Source organism: Perkinsus marinus, assembly GCF_000006405.1.
Source record: "Perkinsus marinus ATCC 50983 genomic scaffold scf_1104296975560, whole genome shotgun sequence".
NCBI lineage: Eukaryota > Perkinsozoa > Perkinsida > Perkinsidae > Perkinsus > Perkinsus marinus.
Window position 1 is genome coordinate 137,464 of NW_003200738.1, and position 25,218 is coordinate 162,681.

The 25,218-nt window shown below is 47.8% G+C and overlaps 12 protein-coding genes across 12 annotated transcripts; 9 read left to right on the forward strand and 3 right to left on the reverse strand.

Moving 5' to 3' along the window:
- Window positions 1–1,046: 1,046 nt before the first annotated feature.
- Pmar_PMAR016089 (hypothetical protein) lies at window positions 1,047–1,618 on the reverse strand (the record flags this gene model as incomplete). The annotated part of the gene is made up of 5 exons (XM_002765249.1): window positions 1,047–1,094; window positions 1,174–1,256; window positions 1,300–1,441; window positions 1,466–1,558; window positions 1,604–1,618. The coding sequence occupies 5 exons, from the start codon at window positions 1,616–1,618 to the stop codon at window positions 1,047–1,049; spliced, it is 381 nt and encodes a 126-aa protein (XP_002765295.1).
- A 432-nt stretch (window positions 1,619–2,050) lies between these two features.
- Window positions 2,051–2,843, reverse strand: Pmar_PMAR016090 (hypothetical protein; the record flags this gene model as incomplete). Its single annotated transcript, XM_002765250.1, has 4 exons — window positions 2,051–2,294; window positions 2,341–2,528; window positions 2,575–2,682; window positions 2,727–2,843. 4 exons carry the CDS (start codon window positions 2,841–2,843, stop codon window positions 2,051–2,053), a joined length of 657 nt encoding a protein of 218 aa, XP_002765296.1.
- Window positions 2,844–3,019: 176 nt separating this feature from the next.
- On the forward strand, window positions 3,020–4,097 carry Pmar_PMAR016091 (hypothetical protein; the record flags this gene model as incomplete). Its single annotated transcript, XM_002765251.1, has 4 exons — window positions 3,020–3,130; window positions 3,176–3,267; window positions 3,821–3,957; window positions 3,997–4,097. 4 exons carry the CDS (start codon window positions 3,020–3,022, stop codon window positions 4,095–4,097), a joined length of 441 nt encoding a protein of 146 aa, XP_002765297.1.
- Window positions 4,098–4,130: 33 nt separating this feature from the next.
- Pmar_PMAR016092 (hypothetical protein) lies at window positions 4,131–4,344 on the forward strand (the record flags this gene model as incomplete). The annotated part of the gene is made up of 2 exons (XM_002765252.1): window positions 4,131–4,253; window positions 4,294–4,344. Coding segments are annotated over 2 exons (174 nt in total), but the record flags the coding sequence as incomplete, so codon positions are not given.
- A 207-nt stretch (window positions 4,345–4,551) lies between these two features.
- Pmar_PMAR016093 (hypothetical protein) lies at window positions 4,552–4,744 on the forward strand (the record flags this gene model as incomplete). Its single annotated transcript, XM_002765253.1, has 1 exon — window positions 4,552–4,744. A coding segment is annotated over one exon (193 nt), but the record flags the coding sequence as incomplete, so codon positions are not given.
- Window positions 4,745–7,881: 3,137 nt separating this feature from the next.
- Pmar_PMAR016094 (hypothetical protein) lies at window positions 7,882–9,213 on the forward strand (the record flags this gene model as incomplete). Its single annotated transcript, XM_002765254.1, has 5 exons — window positions 7,882–7,915; window positions 8,148–8,255; window positions 8,429–8,502; window positions 9,033–9,079; window positions 9,120–9,213. The coding sequence occupies 5 exons, from the start codon at window positions 7,882–7,884 to the stop codon at window positions 9,211–9,213; spliced, it is 357 nt and encodes a 118-aa protein (XP_002765300.1).
- Window positions 9,214–9,264: 51 nt separating this feature from the next.
- On the forward strand, window positions 9,265–9,785 carry Pmar_PMAR016095 (hypothetical protein; the record flags this gene model as incomplete). The annotated part of the gene is made up of 5 exons (XM_002765255.1): window positions 9,265–9,332; window positions 9,376–9,435; window positions 9,482–9,563; window positions 9,614–9,656; window positions 9,703–9,785. The coding sequence occupies 5 exons, from the start codon at window positions 9,265–9,267 to the stop codon at window positions 9,783–9,785; spliced, it is 336 nt and encodes a 111-aa protein (XP_002765301.1).
- A 1,714-nt stretch (window positions 9,786–11,499) lies between these two features.
- On the reverse strand, window positions 11,500–13,302 carry Pmar_PMAR016096 (protein phosphatase 2c, putative; the record flags this gene model as incomplete). The annotated part of the gene is made up of 10 exons (XM_002765256.1): window positions 11,500–11,813; window positions 11,856–11,990; window positions 12,035–12,231; window positions 12,282–12,362; window positions 12,406–12,534; window positions 12,581–12,745; window positions 12,793–12,913; window positions 12,962–13,098; window positions 13,147–13,220; window positions 13,262–13,302. The coding sequence occupies 10 exons, from the start codon at window positions 13,300–13,302 to the stop codon at window positions 11,760–11,762; spliced, it is 1,134 nt and encodes a 377-aa protein (XP_002765302.1). The 3' UTR covers window positions 11,500–11,759.
- Window positions 13,303–14,226: 924 nt separating this feature from the next.
- Window positions 14,227–15,564, forward strand: Pmar_PMAR016097 (Transaldolase, putative; the record flags this gene model as incomplete). The annotated part of the gene is made up of 5 exons (XM_002765257.1): window positions 14,227–14,353; window positions 14,498–14,658; window positions 14,703–14,839; window positions 14,884–15,019; window positions 15,073–15,564. 5 exons carry the CDS (start codon window positions 14,227–14,229, stop codon window positions 15,562–15,564), a joined length of 1,053 nt encoding a protein of 350 aa, XP_002765303.1.
- Window positions 15,565–16,078: 514 nt separating this feature from the next.
- Window positions 16,079–20,038, forward strand: Pmar_PMAR016098 (hypothetical protein; the record flags this gene model as incomplete). The annotated part of the gene is made up of 15 exons (XM_002765258.1): window positions 16,079–16,262; window positions 16,314–16,379; window positions 16,435–16,607; window positions 16,847–16,963; window positions 17,625–17,788; window positions 17,837–17,909; window positions 17,956–18,026; window positions 18,340–18,388; window positions 18,785–18,988; window positions 19,035–19,126; window positions 19,171–19,242; window positions 19,283–19,381; window positions 19,436–19,697; window positions 19,747–19,825; window positions 19,875–20,038. 15 exons carry the CDS (start codon window positions 16,079–16,081, stop codon window positions 20,036–20,038), a joined length of 1,869 nt encoding a protein of 622 aa, XP_002765304.1.
- A 945-nt stretch (window positions 20,039–20,983) lies between these two features.
- On the forward strand, window positions 20,984–22,578 carry Pmar_PMAR016099 (conserved hypothetical protein; the record flags this gene model as incomplete). The annotated part of the gene is made up of 1 exon (XM_002765259.1): window positions 20,984–22,578. One exon carries the CDS (start codon window positions 20,984–20,986, stop codon window positions 22,562–22,564), a length of 1,581 nt encoding a protein of 526 aa, XP_002765305.1. The 3' UTR covers window positions 22,565–22,578.
- An 852-nt stretch (window positions 22,579–23,430) lies between these two features.
- On the forward strand, window positions 23,431–25,131 carry Pmar_PMAR016100 (conserved hypothetical protein; the record flags this gene model as incomplete). The annotated part of the gene is made up of 1 exon (XM_002765260.1): window positions 23,431–25,131. One exon carries the CDS (start codon window positions 23,431–23,433, stop codon window positions 25,129–25,131), a length of 1,701 nt encoding a protein of 566 aa, XP_002765306.1.
- Between the last annotated feature and the right edge of the window lie 87 nt (window positions 25,132–25,218).

Sequence of the window (25,218 nt, forward strand, 5' to 3'; positions counted from 1 at the left end):
CTGAGAGATTTTAAGGCGTGTCTGATTGGGACCGGTTACGCAATCGTTGATGAAAGTTCCAACATTATCATTATCCCGGAAAAATACAAGCATCTCGTGGTATCCCGGATTTTTATATCTCTCGCCCCTGTCTAGGACATTGCGACAGCCGTATCGCTTAAGAGGCTCTCTCAGAGAGGGTGACTACCTTGTTCGACTACGATCGGTCCAGGATTCGCCGTCCTTGTGAGAAGCAGTACTACAAAAAGACTTATTTCCAAGCTGAAGCAGCTAGCGCCTAAGCCAAACGGCGAACGTGAAGCTTTCATAACAGAACCCTGTGCGGGAGCAAAAGGATCGTGACCATAATGGGAGAGACTATAGAATCAAACTTGCAGGTTGCAAAAGTTGATAAGACTAACGGAGATAATCACAACAAGACTCGAACTTGAGCCATGATGGCTACGAACACTTGATACTCAGCAAGAACTGATCACACGAACCCGCATGTTCCACTCTAGCTAGAAGCATCCGTACGCCTACACAAATAAGTGGTGTTATCTATGCGAAACCTACCATACTATACACTTGAACGTTATTAAATTAATGTTTAATTATGAAACTGATAATTCTGAGTATTAGAGAGCAAAGCACATAACACCAACTCCAGGAGTTGGTGTTATGGTCGTGGAGTTGAACTCCTCTTGACAGGGACAGAGGTCAAGAGTCTTAGCGGACTTATCATCCCATTCAACGTCAACCCGACCCGGCAACACACATATCAACCATAGTATTACCACGCACTGTCCCCTCGAACCATTGGGGAGCGGGTAGTCGACGTTGAGAGTAAACTACATCACGCATCAGTCGCTGTTTATGTATGAGTTTAGAGTCAAGCGCTAACAATGTTGTATAGTTGGACCCACTAACAGCGAAATTGACCTCTGTGATCTGTCGAAATTGGATTTACACAGGATATGCAGACGAGATTAGTCTCCTCGTCGCCTGCGGAATTAATTGTACTGTGGCATAGCTTGAGAGGCATAGGATCCATCTGTCCGAGGATCTTAGTGAATCTCCAGTAGTTTGCTCTCAATGTGAGGGAGATTGATATCCTAGATTCAAAAAAATATGAACAGCCCCTCATGCAAAGATAACACTCTAACACGGAGCCAACGAGGAAGTAAAAATTACTTCGTAACAGTTATAGTCAGAAATCGGTGCATCGGCCTTTATACTGCCAATCTCCATGTCGTGTCGGCTCTGGACCTTCATACCTGCAGCTAAGCATACAACAAACCTACAGTAGCTACATCCTACTTGAATCCACATTCGCCCTCCAAGGCACCCCATAAGGAGGCTCCCTCATCACTCTTATAATAGGATGACTGCTCCACCTCGTCAATGTCGCTATCATCATCCGTACTAGAGTCACTCGAGGATGTTGGATCCTCTCCGGTGACTGTCCAACAATAATCAATCCCACCCTCCACACTCGCCCGGTTTTACCTCTATTAGCATCGTACACTGCTCTTTGCCGGGCAACGTCTTTATAATCAGAATCCACAGGGAACATCACCTGAACAATATCATCACTAACACATCTTCTTGCCCGAATTATTACTTCCATCTGAGACATCTCGTCTCGGTCTTTTTCGGTGGAGAAACCACTTGATGATCTTTCGCTGAGTATCGAAGATAAAAATCTTCGCTGTGCGGGAATCCTAAAGATTCTCGATTGCCGTATGAAACTTATAGAGCCGGAGCTGATGTAGCGTAACATTTAAAAGAACTGCCGAGCGTTTATTTACTCCCCCTCTCCCATAACGCAGTAGATTAAGCCTTGGCAAACATACACAAAAACGCCAATGCTCAATAACGAGGAGCATAGGTTCCTCATAAATGCCAAGATGACGTCATCGTCGCAGTCATCGCTGGAAACAACAGCTGGGCTTGAGAGGAATGATGATGATGATGATGCCGATGGACTCCGTGCTGGTGGAGATCATCTTAACTGTGTATCCTGATATGAATTGTAACTCGGGGAATGGTATTGAAGAAGCATCGTCGATTATATCATAGACGGGTTCATCTGTTCAATGATCTCCTCGCCGGTATTAGGGTCGATACCGTGTATATTGACATACTTCACCGTTGGGATTGGATTCCACTTATGCTCTTGGGCATAGACATATATACGATACACTACGAGCTGTTTACCACGCTTAAAGGCAGTAGCCCGATATTTGCCATCCTTCCCCTTAATGACCGTCAATGGGAGCGACTTCACTGCATGGAGAGTGAGCAGGAATGTACTGAGATGAAGTTTACTTTGAATTTTCTCAATAATGCTGTTATTACTCGTCATCAGTACCGAGATGGTTGAGACCAGTACTCCTGAGAGCCTCATCGGACTTATCCATCTGTTTCGAGTAACAACCATAGGCCAACTTGCTCTCGAAAAAGCCCAGTTCTTTGTGGAGCTTCTCTGGATCGGCGACTTCCGGATGATCGCTGAATCTCACCCAAAAACCATGAACCGACTCGTGCTGAAAAATACAATTTCGTAGCGTGAAATTTCTCGCACACTACTACCTGGTCACGAACGCCGTTCTCATCGAATTTCATCCTGTAGGCCACAGTGTTATCATTCTTATTACGAGTTATGATAATGAGAGTAGTTGGATCGTTGAATATAGCAGCCTACCAATATTATTCATACCACACCTCCAACACATCGTCCTTACCTGTTTCTCGAGCAGCAGCGGTGAGCCCTCCTGGTCTGCTGCGGGAATGTGATTAAACGGCCCTACAGGAATGCTCGAGTCATAATCACCGAGACTCCTCACTTGTGGAGACACCATACCAGATTGGGTCACAAAATCTACACGCACAATACAAGTTACAGTGTGCACAGTCAAGAAACGATATTGGTACTACCAATTTGGTAGTCTATTAGAATCAAAACGCGCCACTAAATTACGCGCTCGCCTGAAAATACACCGTCGTCCTACGAGGTTTTCGTTTAGTGTTAGATATCATGTTCTATGCTACATGGGATCGTATCATAGGCCTCTATACAATATTGGTATTGGGAGGACTAGTACTACTGGCACCTTACTCCAAGGTCGAGGAGAGCTTCAACACACAGGTAGGGTAAACGTCTCTGGGGGGATACTGGTAGGGTATTCTTTAGGCTGTACACGACTTCCTCTACCACACTACTGACCTGGAGGCCTATGATCATTTGGAGTTCCCCGGTGTAGTACCGCGGACGTTTTTAGGTGGGTAAAATTGCCCGTCATCGGTAATAAATCCCTCAGGTTCGTTTGTCGTAGCAGTAGCGTCATGGCCAACTGTACGGTTGATAGACTACGTTTTTGGGCCTTTTGAAGACAACAGGATCCTCTCTTTGTAATAGGCCTCTCATTCTGTTCGTAACGCTGGGGTTACACCAAGCTGGTGAGCCTCATACCATCGTCGTGTAGATACATAGTACGAGGGACTATGGCAGTGATAGCAACAGCAGTGCTGAGCCGATTGAGGAATGCATGTCCGTCAGCTACCAAGCCGATCCTACCAGTAGTATTACCTCTGAAGGCTTCCTCCTTATGGGTCTGCTCTCAGCTCCTGTTAACACTCTGCATCACCACCTGTTTTCATCTATCCTACTACTATACGAGGTTACTACCAAACTCTTTTGGCCTTATACTCAGTGATGAAGTGTCAGCCTGGAAACCAACATAGAGTTACCCTAGGTACTTATAGCCTGGCGTTGTATTTGGAGGGGAAGCTGCTTACATCAGTGGAAATCATGGTAGCGCTATATGCTCCTTTATAGGTGTTTTGGTGGGTTTTTTACTACACAGACATTCACAGCATTGGTATTCCGTTGTGACCTCCTAGCAGTAGCACTAGCACTGGCTCTTGAGGTCATCGTACGTGAGGCTATAGAGCACAGGAAGGCTAGGACGGTAGGTTGGGAACCACTGTGTTGTGAGAGTCTCTCATGTGTAGTTGGTGACGTCAGTGGTAGTAGTAGCGTTGAGTGGACTGAAGGCAGCTATGTGTGGCATAGTATTGTCGATCCCTCTGGACTCTCTGGTGAGCAGGCTTAGTGATTTCAGTAGTAGAGGAGGTGGCGGTGTTAGATGTGGCAACGGGGGGTGTTGTGGCCTGAGGGATGGGTGTTTTGGTTCAATGCAGTGGAGAATAAGTCCTACCTCTGGGGAAGACAACCGTGGCATTGGTATATCACCAATGCTACTATACGGGTACAACTCGATACTAATCGATTACGATAACTATCGTCAGGGGCTTGGACCACTACTTTTGTTAATACCACTAGCAGTCATCCGGCCACCTGTAGGGTTCGTGGATAAAGAAGTGAGTTGGGGCGGTATCGTGCACTGACTTTTCCTATCACGGGAGTCGGGCATGAACGGCTGGAGATGCGTAATTCGAATACCCCCTCAGTAGTAGGCTATTGGGTTAATTTCGGTGATGAATTTCCCCCCCTCTCTGTGGGCAGTTTTTTTGTAACCCTCATACGTATGTATCGAATTGACATAGATACGCATCGTACCGCTTTTTATGGTATGGTATGTGGCACCGATAATGATGATGTCTCTAATACCACATAAGGAGATAAGGTTCATTTTCCCTAGCCTCCTGGCACTGACAATAGTGGCGGCTTGTGGAGCTCATCGGTGGGATGATGATTATCATCATAATCGATCATTGGGGCGAGCGCGGTTGTCATTAAGTAGGTTATTGCAGTATCTTTCTTCCGTGGCAAGGCGATATGGACCTGAGGCGTATAACTCAATGACGGGGAGAATGATGGCGTCCATGACTAAGAACCGTGTGCTCAGGATCTGTTTACTCCGTAGTGGACTCGTTGGGATTGCAGTTGTTACAGTGAGATGGGGAGAGGGGTGCGCTGGCATGGGAAAGGCCGTGGGTTCAATACTCATATACTCTGTTCTACTGAATATACGAAAATCGGGGTCCGGCACCTTACGAGACCTTCTCGATGAAATGTCAAGGCGCGAGAGTGCCAGAGTTGGTAAACATGATCGTTTTTCTCAGCTGAGCTCAAGAGTTTCCTCGACTATATAGAAGTTTGCGAACGAACTCAGGGAGAAGTGTTCAGAAACTAATACGAATTCCTCGAAATTCCCTCGGAATTCTCATATTGTCACCAGCACATGAGGTTGACCATATGCATATTTTCCAACACTGGTAAGCATCAGACGGTTTTCCTAAGGTCGGTCTCTTCTGGGCTCGAACGGTGGCTTCGGTATACAACTATCCCAGCGGTTACGCGATGCAGCGGCTCTCGGCTGTGCTAATGCGAGACGGACCTGGGACCCAGGCAAGAGTCACTCGCCACGAAATTGACCATTACTTGCTGGCTGCAGGTGCTGACGTATGATTCGCCCTATCCATTGCTGCTTGGGCGCTTTAATTTGTCCTCACTTTTACCCGTCGTGGTCGAGGGCGGTCACGTCGTAGGCGATGGTAGAAAAAGCATGGCATCATCTTGTGCGAAAAATTGCATAAAATTTCAGAAGTGGTCCCCCAGTCGGGATTTTTGGTTGGAGTTGCGGAGGAAGAGTGTGTGATACACGTGGATGTGTTCAGTGCGATGAGTGGTATATCTCGGTTCGTTCATCCGGTCAATACCAACTGCACTGTGGATAAGGCAGAAAATGTGGACTGGACGGATCATGTAGCATTGGTAAGGTGGCAGAGCACGTGACAAAGGATGAGTAATCGGAAGGACCCGGGTTCTATCCTCAGAGCCGTTATTCTTTTCTGATAAGCGAGAGACATGACACTCCACCCAGTGAGGATTTTGAGCTCCTCTTCTCCACTCTGGGCTACCGTCGATTCAGTCTAGGAGCCTTTCCTCACATTGTAATACCGGCTCATTCCTCCCCAGTGAGCTGTGATGCCTACAGGTAGTAGACCCGCAGGTTTTGGTATATAGGAATCGCTACCGAACTAGAGTGGTACCTGCAGTGTGATAAGACTTCCGAACATGAACTGAGTTTTAACTTTTCAGTGATGATGATGATGTTGTTGAGTTGTAATTGTCAATTTGAAGGGTCAATTGTCATTTCCTCTTCTTGGAGAGTGTTGGCATTCTGGGAGTTGCCGAAGGAGTGGTATTCTCGTCTTGCATTTTCTTAATGTCATTCTCCCACTTGCCCTCCACAGAGCATCGAAGAGTGGATCTAACAGGCATGTTTGGGTGCCTAGCAGATGCTGGTGATGCGGGGGTAAAGGGAGTGGAATTGGAGATGAGGACTTGTATGAAGGAAGCTGACGAATGGTCGGTGGATAGATGTGAATACGGGGAGGAAGGGAACGCTGAATGAACAGTACCTATTTGTAGTAAGAATTATCATAGTATTAGTAGTATAATTATTATTATTATACTAGTTATATAGTATGATTGGAGTTTCACCACCCTAGTGATATGAAAAACACTAGTGAAAAACATATTTCACGACTACTGCATATCACCGCGAATATCGCGTTTTACACCGAGTTTTACGTCACTTCGCGTAAAACGGGTGAAACTCCATTATTATTATAGTATTCTTACTATTTTTATGGTAAGACTTTATAGAAACTACCACGCTAGGGTAAGACTGGAAATGTATGCTTTACCTCGGCGTGGTTCAGGGTGATGGAGTAAAGTGAAATTGGCGCAATAATAAGGGTACGAAAGTGAAGGAAAAAATGCTCAGGTCTCCTCGAAATTTTTCATATGAATCTCTATGTGTAGGAGAACCAGCGAATATTGTCCTACACTGCTGGGGCTGGCGTAGTTGCTTTTGGTTACCCATCCGTGGACGTATCAGTACTACGAGGCGAGTTCGTATTCGCTGCGTTAATTTCGAGTGTTACTCTCACATGGGGTCTGTTTTGGTCTTGCGGGCTTGATGCTATTATATAACAAATCTGAGTATAGCTTTCGTGGGGGTTCTAACGTTGCGGTAGTCGTTACTACTACAGAACTTCGAGGTCAAATTATTTCTTCCGACAAGTTTGAACTTTTCCCCATTCGGTTAGTGTTTTACCTTTTTCGTTAACATCAGTACCCGGTCCATTCGAAAGTTAAGGAATTCAATTTAACCGAGGATGCGACGCGCAATGTTTTGGTGACAGAATCAGTTTCATCTGGGAACGCTACAATAGTAGAGCTATACGGTCCACCTTGAGCGTATCTTATACCACTCCTTGCCCTCATCGTGTCTCAGTCTAGAGGACATATTAGCCCGAATACCGTCCTGGCTGGAGAGCCGAGGCGTTCCTATTCCCGCCAAGCCGACGGTTATGACAGCGCCCCTCCTCCCCCATCGTAGAGGTGAGCGATCCGATTACGTGTGTGGAAGCATGGTGCTGCGCTGGCAGGGCCTCCGACGGCGCAGGCTGCAGACTCCCTTTGTTGTTCCAGCGTTAATGAGGAGGACAGTGAGAAGGATCTGCCAAAGGGAGCTACTACAGCATTGCCCACGGCGGTGGTACAACGGTCACCAGGAGACAAACTACTGTAAGGAATTCGTCGAGGTGTGGTATTGGAATAATATTAAATCGAAGATGGGAAGCTGTGGTATGGAGGTTTCATTAGGTCTATCGGCAATCACTCAGTATTCAACATGGGAGATCAGTCCTCGGTAGATGCCACGTGATTTGGTGATGGTGTGGTATGGCCTCCCTGTTAGTGCTCTACTGCTCACGAAACGCGACGATCCCGAGTGAAGGACTTAGCGAGCAAATTTGAAGTCGGTGTTTGGTTGTAGATGGTGTAGTAGAAGTACCCTACGATAGGCTAAGAAGCACTCGGCGGGTCTACGGCATATAACTCGAACCGATACGACTACGTCAATGTCGGCCTCTGTGAAGCGACAAATGCAGAGAGGTGGGCCACTGCCGGGTCGGTAGGCTTAGGATGGAGTTATTGCGTTATTATTATGATGGTGTTATTTCACACGAGTTTGTGGAATAATAAGTAGGAGGAGTAGGGAAGAAAGACAGCTAGCAGTCGTGGGCTATTTCGTTTGAAAAACATGTTTCACGAATATCTCGTGTTTCACGCCACTTCCCGTTGATCGGGTCGTGAAACTCCAGTGTATAGAAAAGGCGTATGATAGGTTATTTCCCTGATGCTCGTCCAGGAGCAGTAGTAGCAGTAGATCCTCCAACACCAACATGGGCTAAAGGGAGGAGGAGTATCGCTGAGATGATGGAGACAAACGATGGTAATAGTGATAAGCATACAAGGCGGTGACGCGTTATTGATGGAGTTTCACGCATTTTACGTGAAGTGAGAAACCTGCTAATCGCGATGTGCAGTAGTCGTAAAATATATTTTTCACTAGTGTTTTTCATATCACGGTCCGCGAAATTCCATTGTGGTGGCGGTGGTTGTCAGTGATGTCCCCTATAGCTGGCGAGAAGGGAGGGGCCATGGAAGTAGACGTGCGAAGGGCAGTTGGTGAGGGCGTGGTAAGGGCTCATTGGGGGATGTCGGTTATGTTAGAGAGCCTGCCGAGCGAATATGAAGTCTCCAAAGTTTTTTCGACACCGATACCGCCTACGGGGAGCGACGGCAGCTATAAACGTGGGGTCTATGATGATGGTGTGTTATGGTTAATCATAGTATCACTTGTTATGAATGTATAAATATGAGGGGGTTGTACTCGTTTTACGTTAAGTGGCGAAGTACTCGGTGAAAAAGCCGATATTCGCGGCGATATGCACTGCTTTGTGGAGCGTGTTTTCCGTGGTGTTTTTTTTCATATCACGGGTGAAACTTCAACTCATTAAATATCAATATTAAATCATTAAAAATAATATCTTATAGCACTGATAGAATTATAACAGCATCCTCGGAGGACGTGGGGTCGGGGCGGCGTGTCCTGTTATCGACTACAGTGAGCAAGAATACGGCACAACATCGAATAACCATAACAGGGGGAAAGGTGCTACTGCTGTTGTTTATCATTATTTCATACCACACCATCTACACATCCTAGGTTAAACGGCTGAGGAGTTTAGAGTCGCCGCCTAGATTCGATGACCAGTAGGTGTGTCGATGGATGGCATGTCGAGGGCTTGGTCAGGTATCCGATCTCGGAGTACGATGAGGGAGCTGATGAGCATTCTGAGGATGCGAGAGGGAAGGTGGCTTGTGACAAAAATCTTGGCAGTGCGTAGCGTATCTTGTAGCATATCCCGGCTTGGTCATTGGAGTGGAAGTCGATGGTAATGGCGCAATCTAATACTGATCCGGACAGTATATTTGGTGATAGAATACCAGGATGTGATATTCGACGGTGAGGTGATTTCCATGTGCTTGTGTTTTAGTGATGATTTTAGGGTATTTGGTGACATTGTGGCTTCGGGACAGGTAGAGGCTTATAATACTCAATCATTCAAGTATGTGGGGTTTTTGTGATGGAAGGGCCATCATGTTGTGGTGTAGGGACTACATTAGAATTAACGACAAGACAGGGCGACGAGGCAGCACGGGAAATTGGAGGTCTGATGAGTTACTCGATGAAGAGGTTGGGGAAGTTCCCTTTGGTCATGGCAGTAGTGGTTAAAGTGTGTTCAGATATATACGTACAAGCAGGAAATGCAACAAAACATTCAAGCTGGTGGGTCCACGAGGGGCTCTCTTGGTGCTGTAGTGTATCGTGTCAGAGAATGTATTTGTGGAATGTTTACCGGATGCTGAAGTCGATGGTAGTGTCCTGGATGAGGAGTCCAATATCTGCATGCCTTGACTACACCAGAGTTGAGGTCTGCTGACCGACGTGTTGGTGTGATGGTGTAAGTCTTAGGTGGCGAGAGGATTGTATAGTGATGGTGCGAAGCCGTCGAGTAGTAGTTGAACCGTTATATTATCGTCGTCGTGTTGTAACATGCATGGTACTCGGCGGCATTGATATTAAGGGGCTTCCCATTCATACTGTATGACTTTGGTTGATAGTGTAGGGATGTAGGAGTATTTGAAGAATTGACTTCATTACTGTGAACTTCATCCCCAACACTACGATGGTGGTGATGCGCGACGAGCACCGAGTTGATGTTGAGTATACTCGTCCATTTCAAGGCGCTTGAGTGAATAGTATGGGCTTCGAAATTCTGTCGGCAATCCACGCGTCAAGTGCTGCTGCTAAGAACGCTGCATTTAGAGCTGAGGTGGGCTCCTCATTGTATTCACCATCACACAAGTCTCGATAGTTGACTGCTCATGAGGCCCTCGAGGCGACACGGTACGGTGAGCACATGCTCGACCATATTGCCAAAAGTAGTGGCAATTGGCACTACGGCCGGATGACCCCTGACTTCCTACCTGGGACTGGTTATGTCCCCGGCTTTCAACCTCAGTAAGGAGGACAAATGATTCAAGACACTCACCAGCAAAACTCGTTTGTTGATATGTTATTGATGAATTGAATGGAATTTTAGTGGAAGTCCTAGCTGAGTGTTTACTACGCAGTAGCTAGATGTTTACGGTGTTCCTCGGTGTAAATTCGGCTGGCAAGTCAGTCGTACGGCAGTCGGTATGAGCCCACGACCGATACACACCTTCCTTGAATGTGTTGAGAGTGTATTTGATTTTCACCGCGTAGCGCAACCCAACCGCATAGTTTTCAGTCCAAATACCCGACTGGGACAGCCGATGGTGTCACATTGGCAGGCCGGTCCTGAGGTGTTCGACAATCCTGCTGGGTGAGGCAGCCCGGATGGAGCAATGCAACGGTCATGTTCAGTTATACCATAATTAACCCACATCATGCTGCCAATCTTGAAGGCTTTTCTAGCGCGGCCCCTGACAGTCCCCATCACCACGACCATCAGCATCACCATGGTCATCGCCATCACTATAAGAAATACCATTTCCGATCGCATGGGCTCCCCTTGAAAAGGGACGTGTTGCATTCAGCCTTATTCCTGTCCATCCTGCCTAGCAAATTACTGAGCACGAAGTCCTCGAATAGGCTACAGGGTTACCCTTTCTGAGTGAACATACTGAGTCTTGTTAAAAACAGTAACATGCTGAGATTAGTGTGGTATAGCCGATCATCTCAAACCTTCAGTATGCATCGATATACCGACCATAGAGGACCCAAAGGGACTCAATGAGTGTAAGTAGGACTACGCCGTTGGGATGAGAACTCAGCCGAGCAGGCCTTGATCATGCAGACACAGGCCCGTGATGAGACCACCCCCCTAGATAAAGTGAAGTACTCACACAACACAATTCATACCACACCATTAGGAACTTACGAGTAACCCTCGACCTGTCCGACTTGATTCCGATTGAAAACGACTCATGCACCCAACGAGAGGCCTGCTTCACAGTTACTATTTTCTCACCCCCGACGAAGTGGTACTTCTCCTTACACTACCGTCAAGTACTATACACTGAGCTATCCCAACTGGTAACACAACAAAGAATCGATAATTCCTGGATAGTTCGTGATGGTCAGTAGACATGCTACTGGGAATGAAACCTTCCCCACTAGGGAGTATGATATTTCATGAGCTTCAATCTAGATGATAACATTGCAGTAGCTTCCTTTTCAAGATGTGCTTGCTTCATGGTACTGTACATGTTATAACGTCTGTAGTTTAAGGTGAATAAATACACATGCAAATATTGGCAGTAGTAACCGTCAGTGTTGGGGAATTACAAAACGGATGCTGCATCAAAGAGTACATATAAGTGAAACCGTACGGTTTGAGTATCTTCAGAGGTGGACTACTATACTGGTGATGTCATCCACTACAGTCCCGTCCTCTTCCTAAGTACAACACTGCGAGGTAGAGTAGCACAAGAGGTCTACATGCATCCATCGTGCCCAGCTCTCCTTAGCCAGGTCATGGGCGGCTTCCATCGAGTGCTGCGGTGTGTACTTTGATACAATGTCGACTGCCTCTTGAGATGAAATAAATTCCCACACGCCGTCCGAGCAGAGGACCTGAGGGTATCGGAAGTGCATTCAAGAGAGACTAGTTGACGTACCAAGAACTTGTCAATATTTCGATCAACTCGCTTCATATCAATCTCGACTTTGGGGCTTAGAAGACCACAACTGCTATTATTACTAGCGGTACTCAGCCGAAAACCCGTCGGTGGCAACAGGTGTGACGGCTCACTCGCTGGGCTCATGAACGGAGTGCCCTCGCCAGCCGAGCTCGGGGCTGTAGAGTTTGCTTCCTCTGAGAGGCATTCGCTTTGGTAGATCTCGCGCGCTATTCCAAGGACACACCTTGATCTTCATTTTGTAGTTCCCGACGGATGGTCTCCGGTTCGGCCGACACCCCCGCATCATAGTAACCAACGAGGTCCCCTGAGAGGGATAAGATGCGGAGTTGCTCAGAGAGACAACTCACCAAGTGCTCTGGACATGGCTAAACCTGGATAGGGTTTGCCTTGTACGTAAACCCGATGGCTGACATCATGTGGGCGTTTGTGAACGGCACCACCACGTGCAATGATGCGGGCTCTCTCTAGCGGCAAATCTGAAATGAGCATACACATGGTGCCCTCGAGGGAAGGATCATCGACCTGGCTTGTGATCCGAGGTGAGATCAACAGCAAGGAGACTTCCATTGGCTGAGCTCCTCTGGGCCAGGACACAACGGCTGTCCCCAACATGGGCGACGTAGAGGCATTGACCGCCTGACGGTGTGGCCTCATCATCATCCTTCTCGAAATGAAGGACGACCGTGCCTAGGGCCAGCGAGTAGAAGCCCCAAACCCGACGGGTAAACGGTTACAGGTAGTCCCGGAAACAGCAGCGTCCAATGTGCCGTCACGTGTGGTCATTTCGAGCATCTGCTGGGTCGCCAGAAATGCATCACGGAGTGCAGTACGAGGGTCCGACCGAAAGGAGGGGTGCTGATCGCGATGAATACAAGTGTATGTAGGTCGAGGACAGGACAGTACACCAACGAGGTGCTTGGGGAGGTACTCCTTGACGAAGTTGCTCACGTCGTGACCCTTCTTGCCGTGACCGTCGAACACGCCATAAATGGACACGTCGCCTTCAACACGAATTACCAGGAAGGAGTCCTGATTGGGACCTGAGGGCGACTATGAAGTGAATGCGAAAGGCTAGAGACAGCACTCACTGACAGGCTTGAGTCCCTTCTTGCATGCGAAACCCACCAGACTGCTTCGGAAATGATCAGAGTCGCCTTGGGCTCTGAAGACGTTTGTGGAAGGAGCACTTGCAGTTGAGCTCACAGTAGGTCCTTGTCGCCGAAGCTCTCTTGTTTGTGCATCATCTTGTCAGTAGTGGAACCGATGGAAAAGCGTCGACTACCACGGCGAGAGGACGAACGTGTCAATGCGGGGTTCGCCTCCCTGCTGACGGGGGAATCTAGGTCGCTTCCTGGCAAGATACAGAGTAGGCCCGATAAGAGCCCAGGTGGAAGGTGTACTGAAATTATTCTCCTTGTTGGTTGATGAAGATGCGAGTAGCTCTAGGAGGCTGCAAGATACGAAGCCTCTGAGGGGGGAGACCAATACGGGTAGAGTAGAGGGGAAAGGGACATGCCTGTTGTCATCGTTATCAGCAACCTCTTGGGCACCTTCGACAGAGGCTAGACTGAGTCTTCGACTACGACGAGAAGCAGTGATGGTGATGGCTAGGGGAGAGGACATAGAGGGAGGGGAGTAAAAGGCTGAAGACATTTCTGTGTGAACAAGTCATCCTATTTGTTTGATAATGTCCATCAGCGCGGCTGAATTGTACAATTTACGAGAACTTTGTTAAGGGAACAGAATTCAGCACGAAATCTGATTAATGAAAATTTCATCAACTTTTAACACTCAAGCGAATGAACAGATCCTCCAGAGAAACGGAGGTTTGTGAGCTGACAGACGAAAGTTTCATTTTGCGCTTCGCTCCGCTAAGATTCAACCGCGCGCGCCCCATCCCTCAGCTCCGTAGTGGGACGAAAAAAAAGCTCTTCTGTCTCCATTGTATGTGAGTTCATTACCTCGTCCTCAACCTTCGCACTAATACTACGTACCATTTTTCAGCCCGTCTCTCTTGGGAAGCTCTGTTTATTTGTTCGACTAGTTAAGGCTGCTGATAATGAACGTTGTTGCACTTGTGACTCGTATTATCTATCATGCCAGACTACGTGGATAATTCTGTTTATAAAAGAAACCTCGTCCTCGAGCAGTTATTTGTAGTAGTCTCAATGCCTTCCCCTAAGAATCTTGCAGGTGCCCATCCCGCCGCTTCTTCACCGAAGAAAGCTAAGACACTGGACGCTTCGAACCAGTTGGAGGCCTTGAAGAACATGACTTCTGTTGTGGCTGATACAGGTGAGAAGAGCGGATCTCGGGGATATAGTTTCGCAAGTCCTACAGTACTCTTCTGAGGGCCAAGCCTCTGGTGGTTCTCCATAATTGGATTTTCCCCCCACAGGCTGGTGGTGAATGCGTCAAAAGAAGTTTATTTCGACTTAGGTGATTTCGATAAGATCAAACAGTTCCGTCCTGACGACGCTACTACCAACCCTACTCTGCTGTACCAGGCGGCTCAAATGCCCGAGTATGCACATGTGATGACCAAAGCCATCAAGAACGCTAAAGCTCAGAATCTTACCGGAGATGCCCTGGTTGACGAGGTAAGAGCTTTCTACTTGATCTCTTCTGAGTGCATCTATGCTAGGTCTGCGACCAGTTGGCCGTGAGCTTCGGTTTCGAGATCCTGCAGATCGTCGATGGTTATGTCTCGACTGAGTGCGATGCCAACTTGTCCTTCGACAGGCAGGCTAGTCTTAATAAAGCTAGGAAGATCATCAGCATGTAGGGGGAAGAGTTGGAATTGGTGTGGTATGGATTTTGTTCAGGTATGAGTCCATGGGCATCTCTCGTGATCGTATTCTCATCAAGATGGCTTCGACGTGGGAGTGCATTCAGGCGTGTAAGGAGCTTGAGAAGGAGGGAATTCATTGCAATATGACTCTCCTCTTCTCATTTGCCCAGGTAATGGGCCTATTTTGTATCTTGCATGGTCGACCTTAAGATTCATATCTTAGGCCGTTGGAGCTGCCCAGGCTGGTGCCACCCTCATCTCGCCCTTTGTTGGCCGCATTCTCGACTGGTATAAGAAGAGCACTGGAAAGGCCTCGTACCCTATGGACGAGGACCCGGGGGTTCAGTCTGTGAGGAAGATCTATAACTACTACAAGAAGTACGGCTACAACACTATTGTTATGGGCGCTTCCTTCCGTAACACGGATGAGATCCGTGGCCTTGCCGGTTGTGATAAGCTTACTATCTCACCAAAGCTGCTCAAGGAGCTCCAGGACAACACTGATGTGAGCGGTATGAAGAGGTATCTGGACCCGGAGAGGGCCGTGGCTGATACCGACAAGCTGGCCGACCTTACTGAGCCTGAGTTCCGTTGGATGCTGAATGAAGACGCCTGTGCTACGGAGAAGTTGGCAGAGGGTCTGCGTAATTTCAATAAAGATTTGCAGAAGCTGAAGGAAGTGGTCCGAGCTAAGCTGGCAGAGGCTGAAAAGTGAAGATATGAGAATATCAATTTATAGTTGGTGAAATTCCCCCGGTAAAGTTTTGAGTGTGATGACGATGAAGATTTATTATGTTGATTTTCTATACTGTTTATGTCAAGGGAACGCACAATGACTTGTACTGGTTTCCGTGTTCCGAGATGGGCTATGGTGCGTTTTACAATATCGGGTTTATGCTGGTGATGATGATACTCTCCTGTCTAGACTGAGGCTTTTAGGTTGTATAGGGCATCGGGTTTATGATATGTATTGTTGATATTATTGGGTCAACTTAGTGGTATTTCTGCTTCTCTTCAGAGGATAGGGATGAAATAGTTGTTGTTGTTGTTGTATTCCCTAGGGCCACAAGCGCTTCGCCAGCTCTGGCGTTATGACTGGCTCGAGGGCATGTTCAGACTCAGTGGTGATTTCTGTATACTACATGCCGTACTACTGCGCGTACCTATCACTTGTTATTTTTGAGGGAAATAGCGGTTGTGAATTTTAATACAGTTTTGTTGTTGTTATAATGGTTACCGCTTCCCGGATCAATGGTGCTGAAGATGATGACGAGGGGCGAGGAGGGGTCCAATTCAGTGAGAGGGATATGGGTCGGATAGCACCGGTGGATCGGGATGAACTAGAGGTGAAGCATACTAGGCTGATGGAGAGGACGGGAGCATTTGCGAAGCATATGGAGATAGCTGGGCAGAGTAGGGAGGTGGTGAAGTGGCGGAGGAGTGGTATGGTGTGTTGGATTTTAGATGTATCTGGTGCTGGTCTGGGTGGTGTTATCCTCTCAAATTTAACGGTGTGGGCACCTAATAAAAGTGAGGAAGCGCTTTATGAATTTTGTTTGCTGATGTAAACCCCTTGTCGTCGCAGACCGACGGCCAGCGACCAACTCTACAGGGAGGACGAGTGAGGTTACCTCTAGGAGTGGACCGACGTCGTCGTCGTTGGAAGCGCGCACGCCCGAGGATGGTGCTGTAGTTGGGGTGCATCAGAAGGAGGGGGATTGGTGGCGATGGTATGGTACTCGAATGGATGGGAAACGTGTAGGCGTACATAGGGTCGTTTTAGGGGAAAACGTGTTCGGCGTTGGTCGCCGCATAGGAGAACACGTAAACCGGTGGTATTGCCAAAGCTGGATCTGAGCATGGTAGCGATTCGGGAAGGGGTGATGAACAGTGGGAGGAGGGTCCAAGCGGCTGCTAATAAGTTTTCGGGGAGGGTCTATGGCTTTAACCCGACAGAACATAGCGCTCTAGAAGACTGTGTTTATTGTGCTGGAAAGTCGGCGGTGGTCACGGCTAGAATGCCTTGGGAGTTTTATGATAGAGTGGAGACGGATGAGGAGTATAAGGCGTATGAACGACTGTTCACAGATAGGGCGTCGCTCTCCTCGCATAGGGTAGGTTGATGGTGTATTTCGTGTGTGCAACTTCACTTTCACTTGCATAGAGGCTTTTGATCTGGTTTGGCGAGCAGTGTTTAACTCTGTGTTCACTTTTCTCAGCTGAGCTTGGGAGTTTCCTCACTAGTGATAGAAGTCTACATATGAACTAGGGTAGAAATGTACAGAAATCAATGAGAATTCCCCGAAATTTCCCTAGAGTTTCCGTGAAGGTTTCGTTAGAAAGTAAGTTCAAGCAAGTGCACGAAATGAGAAATATGTTGGTGTATTCTGATGTTATCGATCGAACCGTATGTTGTGAGACTCAGACGGTTCCACCCATGGACCAGTCTCGTTCCTTCTTTTTTTCAAGTCTTGTCCCAAGTTGGTTGGGGGACAGTAACATATGTCAGGAAACATGGGCCATATTCCGTGACATAGTTAGTGTGACCAAACATGATCTGTGAACCTAGGGCCCAAGGTGAGACCCGGAGAGGGTTCGGGTTCACAGTGTTTGGCCCTCTCCCACACTCCCAACCAACTGTCCGGTGATGGACAGAGGTCACTCGAATTGAGAAAACGAGTCTTGAATATTGTCACCAACATATGTGGTTGACCATATTTGCATATTTTCCCACACTATTGCTTTGTCAGAATCGTTGAAAGATCTCCCTTTTAGAGTAAAGAGGCGGGGCTATGCCCTCGGTGTCATCGGTCGAGAGTTGCTGTACCGGAGAGTACGAGGGCCCGTTCGCACAGTATGAAGCTTTATTATAGCTCGCCAAGGGAAAGGGCGTTGAAGCCGCTCCCAGTTCGACTGCCAGCTGTAGAGGAGTACCTCAGGTGAGTTTGTGAGAAGAAGAGATATGTGGTGTATGGGTTGGATAGCAGGATGAAGGAACCTAGGGGGGAGGGGGAATTGTTGAAGTTGAATGATGCAGATGTGACGGTGGAGAAGGGCGAGGTGGGGTAGTAGTGTGGGGGGGTGCCGGGCTGGAATGTATTGGTAGGAGAAGGAGACATGGACGGACAAAATAAGGAAGGCCCTTGATAAGGTGGAAGAGGAGAAGCTGAGGGAGATGTATAGTAAGGGGTAGTATCGGGGATTAAAGTAGTAGTTCTGGGTATAATACTCCTATCGTAAACATCCCTACTTAGTAGTAGCAGTTCTACGAGCAATACTTTCATCATAAACACCACTCCTTAGTAGTAGGTGTATGGAGTGCTTCGAAATCAGAGCTCCTCATTGACGTCTCCAGCGGCTGGAGACCAGCCTCGTCTGGTAACTGCTGGTAACGAACTGTATATCATCCATCCATTTCGGGAGTTACAGGGGAAATCACATGCAGTGCTTTGGGGGGCTCTACTTTGCTATTGTTTTTGGTGTGGTATAGGTATTACCTTGCGATGGAACCTCGACAGAAGGTGGATGCACGTGGAGCGGTGAGTAGTAGTTATGGTAGTCACCGCTATGATGGGTTGGTGTAGGGTGGTAGAGGACGTAGAAGACGGTCCTTGCTTTTGGGGGCTCCATTGAGGAGGAGTAGTGCTGGAGGTGGTAGTTCTAGGAGGTCGAGCGCACATGCAACGAGGATGGATAGCCTCGCTCCTAAACAAGGGTCGTATAGTAGGGCAGGGGGGCGCTCGCCGCCGTCACTGGCTCAGCTGAGGGTAGGGAGAGGGGTGGAGGTTATAGTTACTCATGCGAGGTGATGAGGAAATAAAGAGGAAATTGTTGATACGAAGTTATCTGAAAATTCTCATCATATGGAGGAAACAATCGAATATAAGAATATTGGGAGGTGGGGAGCTCGTGAGGTTATGCGTTTGGGGTTGTAGATATCTGTTAAGGAATCGCCTGTGGACTCCGTTGCTGAGAGTGGCGGCCTGTCTCCTTCGAGTGATGTTGATAGAGGAAGTGCCGCGCTCTCGGCTAAGTCGGGGAAAAACGCGTGTGATTATCTGCCCGAAATAGAGATGCCGGAGAGGACGGGTCTTGAGGACTCCTCGATGGGTGAGAGCATCATAAAGAGGATAATGCAAGTGGGCTATTGAGGTGGGTATGGGAGGTTGTGAAAGTGTCGGTCAGCGTCGAGGGGCTAGGCTGGATGGAGAGTGTGGTAAAGTGATGGGAGCTCTGAGGTTTATGGAGCTAGATAAGGGCAGGAGTGCGGCACGGAGGTAGGGGGAGGAGGTCAGTTGGGGACGTCGAATGCATTGTATAGGTTGCGGCTTGTCGAGGGAGGACTTTGTAGTGAAAGGAGAGGGATGGGCCAGGGAAAGGCTAAGGCGATATGGTAGGGTTGGTGGTGAAGCTATGGAGGATCGAATGATTAGTCGACCTGAAGTGGCTTTGGGTCGATTACGATTGGACAACGAGCAGAGCATGCTGAAGAGCTATTTTAACTCGGAAATGCCACGAAGGAGACGACAGTGGTAGGGAGGGGGTGGGAGGACAGTGCTGTTGCTGTTGCTGTTGTATTGTTGTAGGTATGAGAGTACATTGAAGTGGTTGGAGGGCTTGGTGGGAGTGGAGACCGCAGCAGCAGCAGTCACTACCCAGGGACAGTCAGCGCTTAGTCGGTGTGGTGGCCCGACTTTGATATGTACCCCAGCGATAGTATATGTGATGAATTACCTGAGAAGGGTGATTGAAGTGGGAGGGAATATCACCTTTGAAACGGTGGTAAAGAAGCTCCTGTGTGGTGTCACAGACGAGGAGCTGAGGGAGAGCGTGGAGTTGAGAGAGATGGTAAGTGGATGATTTGCACGGATGGGCGAGCTGTGACGTGGTTGGCTAGGTCGAGGTGTTGGACTGCATCATAGATCCACCTGTGAGGAGTGAGGATGTTGTCAATTACGTTAAGGAAAGTCGGCCTGGTAAAAATGTGATTCGTGAATCGCTTCGCTCCGCTAAGAGATTGGTCAGGTTTGGAGGAGGCTTGGCAACCACGAGCGTCGTTGATTTTAAAGCACCCGTATTTGAGGGCGCGACTTGAGGGGGAGGTGGCTACGGCGGCTAAGGTGAGGGAGGAGAGAGGGGGAGAGGTCAACAGTATGCTAGCAAGAGAGGCGTACCCTCCGGGTGGTTGAGAAGGGCGGATGTCGTAACCTTTGAAGCGGTGGGGGATGGCCATGGTATATTATGGTGGATCATGTTGTTGTGGTTCAGTAGAGGTGGGGTTGAGTTTTAAGAGGAGTGGTAGGTTAGTAATTATAGTTATCCATCTCGTGTTGCCCATGGCCTGTCCACTAGCTACTCCACTCTGTCGAGTGTCTTAGTCATGTCGACGACGGGCTGGTAATAGCCCCTTTCCTCTAGAGTAGGCCCTGTCCCTCCATGCTAGCAAAATGGCCTCCTTATCACCACGTAATGGAGTGGGTAGTCTGCCCTGCTTTATCCGAAGCTGACGTTACGTTATTGGCATCTATGGAGTTGATGAAGGGGAGGGGTCGGTCGACAACGGGGTGTAGGTAGTGGCGGCGTCTACGAGACGAGACGCCTCTCTAATCGGCTAGACCAACACCAGAGACGGCTGGGGGATATGCTACAGAGTGCCCTAAATGAAATGTGGTACTGTATGTAACTTGGAATGCAAGGAATACCATTGGAAAACGCTCACCAAGATCTTTCTAAGGAGCTATTTCTCACTGGGAAATTCGGTGAATTCTGCAGACAGTTACAGACAGTATCAAATTTTATATGTTGCACCCCGTAGTACAAGAGCTAAGTGTATCGAACTTATACTTTATATCTTATATTATATGTTTATGATATATATAATCATCAATAGGTTATCGTGTACATGGTATTATGATATGATATGTATTCATGGGGTTATACATAATTTAGTCTAATGCAATTATGATTACTAGTGCTGATTCAGGGGGAAGGGAGGAGCTCTTATAAGGTATTTCCAGGGGGTAATTCGTGACGGCGAGGTTACGTCTCGAGTATTGAGTTTATCGTTTCCTTGTTGATACTTTTTCTGTGTTCTTATCAAAATGTGGGAGTGGGTTCAGTTGTACTTATCCTCAATGGCTGTTCGTCGTGCATCGACTGTGGCGAAGGAGAAGAGTGGTGGTGCCGCTGAAAGGTCCATGTCGACCCTGGATGTTGAATCACTGCCTGCACCGAATACGGGTATACCCAAAAAGTACAACATCTTCCACAAGGTGTGGTATTGGCATAAAACGCAGTGGCGTGGGGCGAATCTTTTCGAGTGTTTACTGTTGGTAGTAGTCGCCTTGGCTCTGTGGTGGGTGGTGCCCTCAGGTCTACCAGCACAAACTTGGCATGTCTTTGTACTGTTCTTGGTCACTATTTTGGGAGCTATCATGGAACCGTTACCAATGTCTGGGGTATGCCTAGTCATGCTAGCGGTTATTGCTCTTACTCAAACGCTAACTACTGCAGAGATGCTCTCCGGGTTTGGCAATGATACGGTGTGGCTTATCGTGTTCGCCTTCTTTATCTCTAGTGGGTTCGTCTCGACTGGCCTGGGCAAGCGTATATGCTTTTACGTGTTGAAGTTGGTGGGCTCGACTACCCTTGGTCTGGCATATGGCTTCTGCCTCTGTGAGTTTATTCTCGCTATTGCAATCCCTTCGTCTACGGCCAGAGCTGCGGGCATCATGCTTCCTATACTTCAACCACTACTAGAGGAAGGCTTCAGTTCATCACCTAGACAAGGTACGGAGAAACTGATCGGAAAATATCTGATCATGGTAGAGTTCACAGCTAATGCAACCTCATCTATAAGCTGGCTTACGGGAGGAGCATGGAACGCACTGATGGCCCAGTTTATGCGGGATGTGGGAGTTGATGTTGGGTGGGTAGAATGGGCCTACAGTATGGCCCCTGTGGGTATATTCCCACTGGCTATAGCCCCACTGGTGATATTCTTGGTCTTCCCTCCTGAGATAAAGAAAACGCCTGAGGCGAAAAGCATTGCTGAGAACAAGCTTAAGGAGATGGGCGCGATGACTATGGGGGAGATACAGATGATGATTGTATTTGGAATTGTTATTTTGTTGTGGATTCTCTCGTCCATGGTGAAAACTATCTTCCCATTTTCAACCACTGCTGTAGCCTCCATAGGCGTGGCATGTCTCCTCTTGTTGGGAATCATAAACGTTAAGGATGATATTGTCAGCAATCAAGGAGCATTCGACCTGCTCATATGGTTTGGCGTATTATTGATGTTGGCGAGTGAACTCAAGGAGAAAGGCTTCTTTGACTGGTTCGCATCACTGATAGACTTATCCGGCATGTCAGCGGTACCTGTTACCATTCTTATTACCTTTATTTTCTATGCTACCCAATACGCTTTCGCTTCGATCACTGCTCACGTGTCAGCTCTCTTCCCAGTGTTCCTGTCGATAATGCAGCAGTCACATGTGCCAATGGAAATGGGATGCCGGGCTTTGGCTTACACAACACTATCAGGCCATTTAACTCCGTACACTTCCTCCTCAAATCCACCTCTATTTGCCTTGGGGTATGTCAAGACTGGCGAGTGGTGGTTGCTGGGTGTCATCCTCTTTGTTGTTAACATGTGCTTGCTCATGTCGGTGGGCTTTGGTTATTGGTGGATACTCGGTTATTGGAAGTCTTAGGGAGCGCATCGTTCATCTGTACATCTCTGAATAATGACTGGTCTTTAGGCCGTCATTTCCGCTCTTACCCATCTATTATACGTTATAAACGAATCTAGAATCTCCTTCGTGTTGTGTTCAGTCAATGTTGTAATACTCAATGACGAATGATAGTGAAAGAGTGTATGAGGAAGTCTTTTACTATTCCGAGTTTCTCTCTATTGGGAAGTAATGATGAATTGTGGATTGTGGTTTAAGTGGTTTTATTACTTATTTTATTTTTAGTCTTCCACCATTTTCAGTATGGGACAGTTATGGAGAGTTGTGAGCTTTCATCGACGATCATTTCTGCTAATCTGGTCATGGCATTCTGTTGTTATGTATCAACAAGTGCTACTATGGGTAGCCATCAGAAACTCACAGCCTAAAAACGGCAGTCGCTCTCATGCCCACTGCATTCGTGAATTCGTGGATATCAACGTGTCGTTTTCGATACGAACATTACAGACAGTACTTAACATTGATTTTTTTTTTCGAATTTGCCGGAGAACGAAATACGCTGCTTAGATTGCTACACAGAGTAACCCCAACTGTGGCTCAGACGTACTACTCTTTCTGAGATCGTCGAACGAAAGGCCCGAACGTTTCGAAGCTTGGTCCTGAGAGGGTCACCGGCCTGAGTCGCTCATTTCGATATTTGACGAGAACTCCACGAGAACTCTCACAATATACCAGGGAGAGTTGTGTTATTTGTCTCTAATTCTTGAAGGGTCATTGTGGCGGCGGAGCGTTGTTGGAGGCATTGGGCTTTAGCTTGTTACCTGTTGGCTGTAAGCCGATGGTTTTTCGACACACTCGTTCCTGACTCACCCCTACACCGTCTTATCATGAGCGCAGCTCCTGAAGTATTGCAAGTGAACAGCCCAGCGCCTTCGGTCAGCCCCGTTACTGACTCCTCCATCAACGAGAGCTCAGTTGATACTGCGGCTGAGGTGATCTCGAAGGGCCCCAGCAAGTGGGAACGGCTACGTTTCTGGCGAAAGAAGCAAGCTGCCAGTGATGCAGCTGAGATTTTGCCTATGACCAACGATGTTCCTAAAGAACCTCCTACACCCCCAACGGGTATGAGGTTAAAATGGTTGAAGCTTAAGGAGTGGCATAAGACTGTTTGGCCTGGTGCTAACATACCCAAGATTATTGCTATATATGCTCTTGGTCTAATTCTATGGTGGTTGGTCCCTGAAGGCCTTGGCCACGATACATGGCAAGTGTTCGTACTCTTTATTTGCACTATTGTTGCTGCCGTTGCTGAGCCCCTGCCATTGGCTGGTGTATGCTTGGTCAGTCTGGGTATGTGTGCTGTTACTGGTGTTCTCACCACAGAGCAAATGTTGTCTGGATTCGCTAACAGTTCGGTGTGGCTCGTCATGTTTGCTTTCTTCTTCTCAAGTGGTTTTGCCGCCACGGGACTCGGTAAGCGCATGTGCTTTATGGTCCTCAAATACGTTGGCGCGACAACCCTTGGTCTAGGCTATGGTATTTGCCTTTGTGAACTGGTACTTTCTTTGGCCATCCCTTCGTGTACTGCAAGAGCTGCTGGGGTGTTGCTACCGATTCTACATCCCCTTATGCAAGAAGCTTTCCAGTCGGATCCTTCTCTAGGGACGCAAGGCCGAGTTGGAACCTACATCGTTCTGGTGGAGATCAGTGCTGATGCTGTTGCTGCTGCTTTCTGGCTTACTGGTGGTGCTTGGAATGCTATGATGGTGCAGTTTATGAACGACGTTGGTGTTAATCTATCGTGGGTAGGCTGGGCATATTCCCAAGCTCCCGCTGGTATTATACAGTTGGCTTGTGTTCCACTGACGGTGTACTTTCTCTATCCTCCTGAAATCAAGAAAACCCCTGAGGCGCCCAAACTGGCTACAGAAAAGTTGCAGGAAATGGGTTCCATGGGAGCGAGAGAAATAACGATGCTTGTGGTCTTCATCGGTATGGTATTGCTATGGATTTTATCTTCAATTGTCAAGACTGTATTCCCCTTCACTTCGACTGGTGTTGCAGCTATGGGCGTTGGTGTTCTTCTCTTGTGTGGTATCATTGACGTCAAGAAGGATATCATCACTGACAAAGGTGCCTTCAACTTGCTCTTGTGGTTCTCGGTGCTCCTCATGCTCGCCTCTGAGTTGAAGAATAAGGGTTTCTGGGTGTGGCTGGCTAATCTTATCGACCTTAGCTCCCTTCCCCCATATGCATGCCTTGTTGTAGTGTGTCTAATTTTCTATGTGACACAGTATGTATTCGCTTCTATCACAGCCCATGTATCAGCTCTCTATCCCGCATTGTTGCAAGTAGCTCTAGCTGCTGGAGTGCCGCCTGAGGTTGCCTGTCGCGCCCTTGCTCTATGTACTTGGTCAGGGCATCTAACTCCCTATACCTCCGCGGCCAACCCGGCATACTTCGGCATGGGCTATGTGACTAACAAGCAGTGGTGGGTTACTGGTATATGTGTGCTTGGTGTTAATTTTGTTCTGTTGATATCTGTGAGCTTCGGTTACTGGTGGCTCCTTGGTTACTGGAACCATTGATGCTCATTGTTTAGTTCTTTTCCATTTTAGTTGTTCAGTTTATTGTCGATCTTCGGCAGTTCTTTGTTCGGTTGTACTATTTAGTGT